The following is a 10,465-nucleotide window of genomic DNA, read 5'->3' on the forward strand; positions in this document are numbered from 1 at the left end:
TAGAAAATAAGTTGTGTCTCAAAAAGTGACATTTCCACACTCCCTGACCATCACAACAGCTCTTGCATCCTTTCCACCCCACAGCCCTGTGCTGAGCGTGGTCTGGCAGATGTGAGATTTATTTTGTGCAGCTGGTGGGAACCAGAGGCTCTGTGTGCCCCACTCCCTACAAAGAACATGAAAGTTTGGCTAATGGTGACACATGGAGGTGCCTGTGATCTCTGGCAGGAGTGGCAGAGTGCTGTCACCATGGCCACGTGGGACTGGGACTCTCCTGCCTGAAAGCTCTCCCTGCTGAAGCAGCCCCTTCCCCGGGCATGGGCAGCAGTTGTTGACTTGTGCAGAGAGGTCCACAGGGCCTCCTGTGCTCTAGAAAGGGAGATCCCAGAGGCACAGCTGGATTTATCTCCTCCTGACTCAAAATGTACAGCTGCCCCCATCCAGAGCAAGGTCTGAGGGTGCCACAGAAGTGGCTCAGGAGGCACAGAGCAAACCCAAGCTCAAAGCACATCACCACAGCCACAGCACAGATGTCTCCCATTTCCCCCTCAGTCTTCTCACAGAGTTCCAGCAGAACAAGTGTTTTAAAATTCCTTCTGTCACTGAGCACACCTCCCTTTTTCTCAGGTATGGGAATTACTCTTGTCCCAAGCTGCGAGATGAGATGCCAGTTCTCATGAACCCTTTATCTCCTTACACCTCAGAAATTAAATCTACTTATTTCCGTATCAGTCCAAGATTCTAGAGGTTTTCCAGTCTGGAGCATGGCCAGTGTGATACAGTAACAATGGTGGTCTTGGAGACTGACCTTGGAAGTCCATGGTGCAGCTTGCTGAGGGAAAGCTTGTCAAATTTGGATTATTTCCACAGCCTTGTCAGGCTTTTCAGGAATATTGTAATGATGAGCCCTCCAGACTCTGCTTTTTCCAGAGATTTCCCATGCCACCTTTGGAAACTCACTCTCTCCCTCTGCATCTAGTGAAATTAAGCTTGTCAGCCTTGTCTTGTCCCATCAGAGAACATCCCTGGAGTTTCACACCCCTCCAAAAACCATATGGCAGATAGCTGACACACAGCTTCCCACAGAGCAAGGATCTCCTCTTCCTCCTGATCCCAGCAGACTTGGCTCCCCTAAAGTTTGGGCTTCAGCCTCCAAGAGTCCCCTGGGCTCTCCCACAGCCACAATCCGAGTCACTGGAATTGTGGAACACACCAGCATCCTGAGAGAGCATCAGCCCCATGGCAGAACTTGAGTGTGGTCACCCAGAGGACAGCAGATCCGAGGCATTCCAGAAGCCTGGAGCCTGATCCCTATGGTTCTTGTGAGCCACAGCTAATTTCTATCTCTTCCCAGTGCTGGTTCGACACACTTGGGGGCTGCCACCTTCCCCCAGAGCCCAGTCAATCCTGGGATTTCAGAACGGGCTACACGTGCCCAGCCTTGGATCCCAGAGCGTGCTAGAGATGTGCACACCCCCGGACAATCTGCACACGGGACGAGCGGTGTCTCAGCTTCCCCCCGGGGCAGGACACCCCCGTTCCCAGAGCACAGCAGGGACTCCGTGCTCTGGGGGAAGGCGCGGGGTCTCTGCGGTGTCCCGTCCCCACGCAGGGACACGCTCAGTGCCGTGCCCGCGCCCTCAGCGCGGGGATGTGCGCGGCTGCACCGCACCCTGCAGGTGAGGACCCGCACGGCTCCATCCCGCCGGGCTCACCCATCGCCCAGAGCCCTCCGGCCGGGCCGTGACACGGGTACGGCCCGACCCCTTCCCGCATCGCCCGGGCACGGCCCCATCCCAGCGTGTCCCACAGCAGGAAAAGGAGGGGAAGCGCCAGCCCCCGTCCCCTCCAGAAGTGCCAGCGCAAGGCTCCGCAGGTAACAGCGTGCCCGGCCCGGGCCGCCGCGTCCCGGCGGGGCAGAGGGGAACACGCGTGGTGCCGACCCCGCGGGCAGCAGAACACGCGTGGTCTCCGTCCCTCGGACATCCTCCCGAGCGCGGACACTCAGAGGGAACCGGCCCGGCGGGACCGCGGTGTCCCCGCCGCCCGTCCCTCCCGCCGCCCCGCCGGCCGGGACGCGCGTACCCCGGCGTCCGTCCGCTGCCCTCCGCGCGAGCGGGGCACGGTGTGCTCGATTCCTCCGCTCCCCTCAGGCGGAGGCACGCGTGTCCCCGGCGTGGCAGGCCCGCTGTCCCCGGTGTGCCAGCCCCGCTGTCCCCCGGTGCGGCGGCGGGCTCGCCTCGGAGCGCGGCGGGGCGGTCACACACGGCCCGCGCCTATAAGAGCCGTGCGGGACGGAGCCGCCCGAGCCGCCGCCCGCAGCAGCAGTAGCAGGAGGAGGAGGAGGAGGAGGAGGAGGGGGAGGTAGGTGGGTGGTCCCCAGCCCCTGCTGCGGGGGTCGCGTCTCGCCGGGACCGCGAGGGGAAGATGTTTCCCATCCGCAGTTAACCCCCCGGTTCCTCTATTCCACTCTGTCAGGGAAGCGAGGTTGCCCCCTCGCCCCTCTTTCCCCAGCTGGAAATTGCAGTTCTGATGTTTCAGTTTCCAGGGGACAACATCTTTTTTTTTCCCCGATGGAAAATACCAACCTGCAGCCCTGAGCAACCCAGCTAAGATTGCTGCTGGCCCTGCCACTGGGAGGTTTTTGACTGAACACTTCCAAAAAATCCTTTTATCTTGATTAATTCTAGAGATTTTGTAATGAGAAACTTCTGGGGTTTGGGCAAACTTTCTGCCTTTGCCTTTCTCTCCTCCACAGCCAGACTATTTTAAAATGTAAGATTAACTTGTCTGTTTCTGCTGAGCTGTTGATCCTTCCTTGAAGATATTTCCAGGTTTTCCCCCCTCCATATACTGTGACAGAGGGAACCACGGGGGCTCCAAGGTCACAGCAATGCTTCAGTGTGGAGGATGCTTCCCAAGGTGCAACAAGTTCAGTTTCTCCTGCCATGAGCTGTAGGCATCACTTTTCCATTTGAAAGCTGCAAAAAAGGCCAAAGAGCTGCAAAAATGCCAGAAAGGCAATCAAGTGAGAAAGATGGACAGACAGCAAAAGAGTTCTTTCCCTGGAAATTCTCTATAAAACAAGTCCCAGCATATGGAAATGCAAACATCCATTGGTGTTGGCTGAAAGCTAAATTTAGATTTAACAAGACAGCATTCTCCATGTTAAGTTCTGGTTTTTAATGTTTCAAAACTCTGAAGAGTAATGTTTTGGTGAATACAGACTTGGAAATCCTTCCTGCTTCATTGTATCTCATAGGAAATTTAGGTAAAGGTACCAGGAACAAGTGGAATTCAAGCCATTATGATTTAATAATTAATTCCTTTTTCTTGCAGCAGCTCTGACTGTTTTGTGGGCACTTTTGCTGGACTTCAGGAGCACCAGGAAACAGCTGCAGCTTCTGCTTGCCAGGTAATCATAGCAGTTGAGGGCTGCCTTTCTCTGGGTTTGGCTTTTCAAGAAAATAACCCAAAGCTGTTACAGCAAAATAGCCCCAAAGAAGATTTTTAATAGCACATGACAGCTCTGTCAATCTGTAGCAGTCAAGCTAAATTCAGAGCCATTGTAAAATCCCAGTCTCCATTCCACTCTCTGCTGTTATTTTCTGGGTTACTGGACAGAACATTCTCAAATCAAATATTGTTTTATGTATTGAAAAGCAATTCAGCTGCCTAAACAAACTGATTTATCATAATTATTGTGATCCCCACTCACCTCTAGGGATTCAGGACCAGCTTTTTGTGGCTGAATTGCTCTGGGTTAGATCTTACCTAAAAATATGATTTAAACTGTTTTTGGAAAATGAGAATAAAATCACCTCTTCTATACAGGAACATGTTGCTTGGACAGGAGTCAGATCAGCATTGGCATTCCCTGACTTCAGCAAACTTCCTGGGGCAGTTACATGCAGAGAGGCAATTAAATAAGCAAAGCAAGAGGACTAAGCATATTATCAGTTTTTGTAGAAAAGATCTAACCCAGGCACAGGAATAAGGTGTGTAATTGCTGGAAGTGGAGTACCAGAGGAAGTTCAAAGTCATCTGTGGGAATGACACACACCTTTTAATTTTATATAATTCAGCTTCCTTTAGCCTTGAGATGTGCTCACGGAGTTTTGAATGTTCTTTGGACCCTCAACCTGGGAATAGGGGCTGCTTCTGGCCCCTCTCGACCAAGTGCAGGACCAATCCTTCCTCTTCCTCCTTCACCAGACCAGCAGCTCCTGGGGAAAATCTTCTTGGAGGAAATGGGCAGGAATGGGATTAGTGGGACTTGTTCCACTTGGCACTGCTGGACCTCGCTGGGGATAATTCTGCTATTGTGAAATCCATGTTTTCGGTGCTTCCTGGTAATTTTGGAGGAAAACGCTTCTGTATTCTTTCCCCACTGGGAAGTTCCCCAGTGGGCTTGGGTACTTCCCCTAAGAGTTCACCCCAAAGTGGGAAGCCCTGGCTGCAGCTGCTGGAGGGAAGGACCTGGCCCTGTGCAGGCGAGAGCTGCTCAGCAGGTTCCTGCTCTGGGGCTGCTCCTCACGCTGCAGCAGGGCAAGGGCTTGTGGCTCCTTGGGCTGCCACAGTCCTCGGGCTGCTGGAGCCCTGCCCCAGGCACCTCGTCTCCTCCTCCGAGGCCTTTTGGGTGGCGTGCTCTCTGCCGGGGAGTGTCCTGCCCGCCTGCTTGCTTGCAGCGTCACATTTCCTTGTCCCTCTGGGGACCCTGCAGGTGAACCTCCCTCAGCTGGTTATTCCAGAGCTGAGCCACCACAGGCTGGAGGCATCCAGGCAGAGCAGCGCAGGGTCCCCGCTGTCACCACCTCTCTCCCGCAGGCTCCTGGAGGTGAAGGATGACTCTTTTGGACGGCGTCTACCCCTTCTACCCGCAGCAGAGCAAGGCTGCTGTGTTCAACATCAGCACCATCATCGTCGTCGTGGTCTTCCTGACCCTGGCCTGCAGCTTCCTGCTCATCATCCCGGGCATCCGCGGGCGGGCGGTGCGTGACCTGGGCACGGGCGGCTGCTCCTCGCGTTCTGCACGCTGGGACCCCCCCGGTGCTTTAGGGGGAGGCAGGAGGACAGCCAGGGCTAGTCCTCCCTGCCTGATGTGCCCCTGTCTCCCTGCAGAGGTTGTACTGGACCCTCCGTGTTCTCCTCAGCCTCTTCGTGGGAGTGGTGATTGTCGGTGAGTGCTGGGCAGCGCTCGGGGATGGCTCTGGGGGCAGGATTAAACCCTGGGGCAGGGTCTGTGCCTGGGAAAAGTGAGCTGGGGGTCACAACCACAGCTGGTCATGGGGTTTACCCTACCTTTGCTCTGCAAAGCAGTCACACAGCTTCCCAAAATAGCTTTCCCTTCCCTGGTATGGGGGCTGAGGGCTCTTGGAGGTGCCCATGGTTACTTCTGGGAGTTTTGTTGGCTGTAACTCAAACAGCTCCAGCTCCATCAGGCTGCTCAGCCCCGTGTTCCTCCAGCTGTGTGTATGACCCAGCACTGGCAGGGTGCAGGAACAGCCAGAAAAGCATGGATGAAATGCAAAGAGCAGATTTATTTTCATGACCTTGCTCTCCAGGGGACCCCCAAAGCAGCACTGGGTAGAGACAAGGAGGGGACTGGCACCAAGGGTCACCAAACCTGCTGTTTTCACCTGTGTTTCAGGGATTTGTGCAGGTGTAGTTCACTGACGTACTTTGATTTTTCCCATAACAGGGCTGGATCTCAAGTTTGCTCAAAAGGTGCTCCACTTTTCCAACACACAGGGCTAGACAGAGCTTACTGTGATCTCTGGGTTTTTCTACACCCCAGCTACACATTGGTTGAGTGTGTTTACAATCCCCTTCACCAGTTTCCCATTATTTCCCCCACTCTGTGAGCTCTCTAGTGCTGCCTGGGGCTGCAGCCAGGCATGTTTGGAGATTGTGAGGAGCCTTGAAGTGATGTGGAGGGGGCAGGTTGAAATAAAACACAGGCAGGGCAGAGATTGCAGTAGTGGGGTAAAGACCTCCCAAGGAGCAAGGTCAGAGGAGATGAAGAAAAGGATTTAATTTAGTAAAACCCAGGAAATATCCTGTAATAACTGATGGTGAAAACCAGGCAGTGGGATTTCCAACCCAGACAGGACAAGAGGATGGGTAAGAAAAGATGTACTGAGGGGACAGAAGATGCCAGATGGCAAGAGAAACCAGCCCTGACCCTAAATCAAAGCATCCCTCCTGCTGTGAAGGACAAGATGGATTACAGGACTGCTTGGAGAGGGATGATGAAGGAGAGCGATAATGATAACCTAAAAGATTCAGCTCTGATTTGACCAGGCACTAGAAGTAGGTAGCCAGACTGGGACCAGTTTCAGGACATGGGGACCATCCCAGAATGAAGTTGCCACCCTGGGGATGCCACCAGAGCCACCTGAGAACGTGGTGCCAGGCTGGAGGTGGCAGAGGGGTGGAGACCAGAGCTGATCCCACAGCCATAGCCAGCTCAGCCCTGCAGAGCCACCCAGCACCACCCCACGACAAGGCTGCAGTCGGGCTCTGCTTGGGCACACAGGAAGAACAAATTGTCCAGGAGCCAGCGTCAGAGTTTCTGTCTGGCAGCAGCAGGGCACACTCACCCCTGCAGCCAAAAAACATTCCTGTGGAGCTCCCACTGCATCAGTGCCCTCACAAGTTGACTCAGCAACTGAACATTTTCTCAGGAAGGTTTTTTGTTCAGACTGGCATCAACCCATCGGCTTTATTTTCCTTGCTGGAAAGCAAAGCCCACTGCAAAGTGGAAGTGCTTAAGAAAAGGATACCTTGTTCCAAAAAACAGATACCAGAAGAGCTTCCAATTTTTCATTTTTCCCAGATGGAATGACTGCCCAAGCTGTGATGGCACTTCCCACCCCTGTTGACCCCTCCTTTTGACAATGACTTTTAATATTCACTAATAGTGCAGTTTAGGGAGCTGGATGTGTGAAATGAGACTCACCCCTGTTCCTGTGGCTCATCTCTCAACCCTGTCCCTGGGCGGTGTGGTGCTTTCCGTGGTGGGGAGTTTGCAGGGAAGTTCTGGAGAGGATGTCCAAGGAGAAATCAGATCATGATGTCCATCCCTGGGGATCTGAGCTCCGCTGTTCCCGGATCCAGGGAGTGGATGCTTAGCAAGGGGAGGACCTGAGCTCTGCAGGGTGTGGGAGCTGGTTGGGGCACGTCCTGGTGGCTGAATCAGCATTCCTGCCCTCCTAACACTCCCTTCCAGTGCCATGGTGGGAATGCTGCCACTCACCTGTGATTCTCCCCTTGAGCACTGCAAAGCCTGAAACCGGACCTGTTTTAACCCCAGCTTTATTTTTCCTGGCAGTTGTCCAGTTCACAGGGGACTGGGAGACTGGCTGGGTGCAGGCAAACACCTCCTACAAGTCCTTCAGCCATGCCCAGGTGAACGCAGACATCGGGCTGCACATCGGCCTGGCAGGGCTGAACGTCACGCTCAGGGGTGAGTCTGCTGTCCCCAGCTGGGACTCTGCAGTGGCCCCAGCAGCTCTGCAGCTGCTCTGCAGGACCCCTGCTCCGTCTGGAGGCTCCTGGGACCCTGCCGTGCCCGTGCTGCTGGCTGGCGGTGCCCAGGAGCTGGCACAGCAGGAGCTCAGCTGGTCCCTGCCGCAGGAAACCCAGTGGAGCAGATCAACGAGACCATCAACTACAACGAGCACTTTCCCTGGAGCTTTGGAGCGGATTATGAGCGCAGCTACAGCGAGGGGCTGCAGAAGGGGCTGCCCAGCCCCATCCTCTACGTGGCAGAGAAGTTCAGCAGGCAGAGCCCCTGCGCCGTGCACAGCCAGTACCGCGTCGCCGGCCACTACGCCTCAGCCCTGCTCTGGTGAGCCCTCCTGCCCTGCAGGCACGGGACGTGCAGGGCTGTGAAGAGCTTAGCTGCCTTCCCCTAGGCCTTGGGATGGGTGGGACTGCATCCTGCCAGGAGGGAAGCTGTGTGCATGGAGGGGGCCCTGCTGGGCACTGTTGAGCAGTGAAGGAGTCCTGGTTCTCCCTGTTGAACAAATCCACAGGGCTTGGCACAGGACAGAGGAACGTGGTGCAGGTTCCTGCTGTGATGTGGTGGTGATGGCAGAAGTCCATCCCCATGGATGGAGTAGAAGCTGCTGTCCTTGGTGGCCCAGAGAGGCCCATGGACACATGAAGAGCTCTCCCAACCCTACCTGTGAGTGGATTTTGTATCTAAGATTGGGACCAGCTGGGGAAAAGATCCTGCAGCTGTTATTGTGGAGTGGGTCTTGACTCTTGGGCAAGGTCAGAGATATGTCAGTGCCCACTTGGGCTGGGGAGAGCTGGTGCCCAGCTGGCAGGAGATGGTCCCTTCCACCCTGTGTGGGCCATCAAGAACCATTGCAGTGTTGTTCTCCCTGCTTGGTGTTTGACAGCAGGAGCGCAGAAACCAGGGAAGAAGTCTGGTGATGCCATGGAACAAGAGCTCCTGGTCCATAACTGAGGCCCTCCTCTGTAGCCCAACTCCTCAGCAAGTGCAGAGCTTCTTTAAATGACCTTTGCCTGCTCCTGCGCTTATCTCAGTCCTGGGTGCTACTCTCAGGGACCATGCTGCCCCACATGTGGAAGGGCAGGTAACTGGGATGGTCCAGATACACTGAGGGGGCTGCCACAGCCTCCTTGAGGCTGGTGCTGTCTGTGGGCTGAGCAATGGGAGGAGGAGATCCGTGTTTCTGCCTCCTGGATGTAGCAATGTGAACCTTGCACATGTACGTGCCCAGCGTGGGGATTAGGGATTATTCCTGCCGGCCCACAGAGCTTCTCCACCTCCTACAGTGCACTTGGAGCTCAGTTTCTCCTACCACATGGCAATCCTCACACAGAGTGCCCTAATCCATGGGACTCACACCACTCATCTCTTTGTCTTCCCTTGTCTCCAGGGTAGCCTTTTGCACGTGGGTCATCTCCAACATTCTCTTCTCCATGCCTGTCCTCATTTATGGAGGGTACATGCTCCTGGTCACAGGGGCCTTCATGATCTTCTCGCTGCTCTCCTTTTCCACCGTGAGGAACTCCCCGATGTGCCTGATCCAGATTGGGACCAGGACCCTGCACGTGGCCTATGGGGGATCTTTCTGGCTCATGCTGGCAATTGGTAAGAACATAGGGGTGCCCCAGGTTCCACCACTGTGCCCCTCTGGATGTACCAGAGCTTCCCTCCCGGGTGGAAGCGCAGCTCCCCAGAGCCCCAGCCTGTGCCTTGGCAAAGCAGGTCCTGGCACAGGTGTGGAGAGGGATGGGAAAAGGGGAAACACCATCCTCATCTCAAGCAATAGAGGCATTTATAGTTCTGAGGTGCAAAGACATTGGGATCACTTACCTGGGTTTTAAGGATGCTCAGAATACCTCACACAATAGAAGGCCACCTTCCAAAAGCAAAGGCCTTGTCCTCTGTCAGGGGACAATCCAAGGACAGCTGTGGGGTGGGGACACTGCTGGAGTGACAGGAACCCAATCAGAGTGCATTTTTGTTTCCAGGCATACTCTGTTTTGTGGTTGGGGTCACCATCGTGGCAATGCACCATCTCAGTTTGGACCTGCTGAAAACTTTCTTTGATCTCCGTGAGGACAAAGCAGAGGAGTACCAGGAGATGCCTGAGGTGTTCATCAACTCTCGCTTTGTGAGCAAGGGCCTGTCTCCCTCTCAGCCCCCTGAAACCATCAGCATCTAGAAGAAAGTCCTCGCTCTTTCCCTGAAGATGGACCCAAAAGGGCAGAACAAATTCTTCTTGATATCCCCAGAGATGCATTTCCTCATCCAACTGTCTTTGCAGCCCACATTGGGATGGGTCCGTGCTGGGAAGCAACTTCCCAGACTGTGTCTCCCTGTGTCTCCCTCTGGAAGGGGCAGGCTGTGCTGGCAGGCTGCCATCAGAGCAGCTCCCAGCTGCTGAGACTTGGGCTGCACACCCACCTGGGGACCCCTGTCCCAGGAGGAATTGCCCTTCCTGTCCATGCCCTGTCCCACGCTGCATGCAGGGGCTATCCACTGTCTGTTCCCACTGAAACTGAGAAACAGCTCATGGGTCACAATTCTGCCTGGGACCACCTGCCACTGCAAAAGCCTGGGATTAAACCTGCTCATTTTTTCCCCCAAATATGACATTTTGTGGTTTAGGTGTATCCAGGAAAGCCAGGTATGGATCCAGCTTCTGCAGGCTAGATGATGCAGGAGCTGGAACAAAAAAACTGCTGCAGAAACAAAGGCTGAGTAAATGTACAATGGAGTTTGCTGTGGGGGATATGCTGATGAGATTATTTTCACATTCAAATTTGGCCTTTGTTAGATGAAACTTGTAGCCTAGTGTGGGCCAAAAAGATGCCTTAGGAAAGGGAGAAGAGTGAAGTTATCCCTGTCTAGCTGGAGAACACTTAGACTGGCTGGGCAGCAGGGCAGGGAGGAGACTCTGTGCCTCACTCAGGTGAGCCC

At 54.6% G+C, this 10,465-nt stretch overlaps 1 protein-coding gene across 1 annotated transcript; it reads left to right on the forward strand.

The window, feature by feature from the left end:
• The first annotated feature begins 4,844 nt into the window (after positions 1 to 4,844).
• On the forward strand, positions 4,845 to 9,806 carry DUOXA2 (dual oxidase maturation factor 2). Its single transcript, XM_021554223.2, has 6 exons — positions 4,845 to 4,991; positions 5,122 to 5,179; positions 7,334 to 7,468; positions 7,639 to 7,852; positions 8,916 to 9,130; positions 9,514 to 9,806. Exons 1-6 carry the CDS (start codon positions 4,845 to 4,847, stop codon positions 9,705 to 9,707), a joined length of 963 nt encoding a protein of 320 aa, XP_021409898.2. The 3' UTR covers positions 9,708 to 9,806.
• The last annotated feature ends 659 nt before the right edge of the window (positions 9,807 to 10,465 follow it).

The sequence above is a fragment of the Lonchura striata genome, chromosome 11 (assembly GCF_046129695.1).
Source record: "Lonchura striata isolate bLonStr1 chromosome 11, bLonStr1.mat, whole genome shotgun sequence".
In the NCBI taxonomy this organism is placed as follows: Eukaryota; Metazoa; Chordata; class Aves; order Passeriformes; family Estrildidae; genus Lonchura; species Lonchura striata.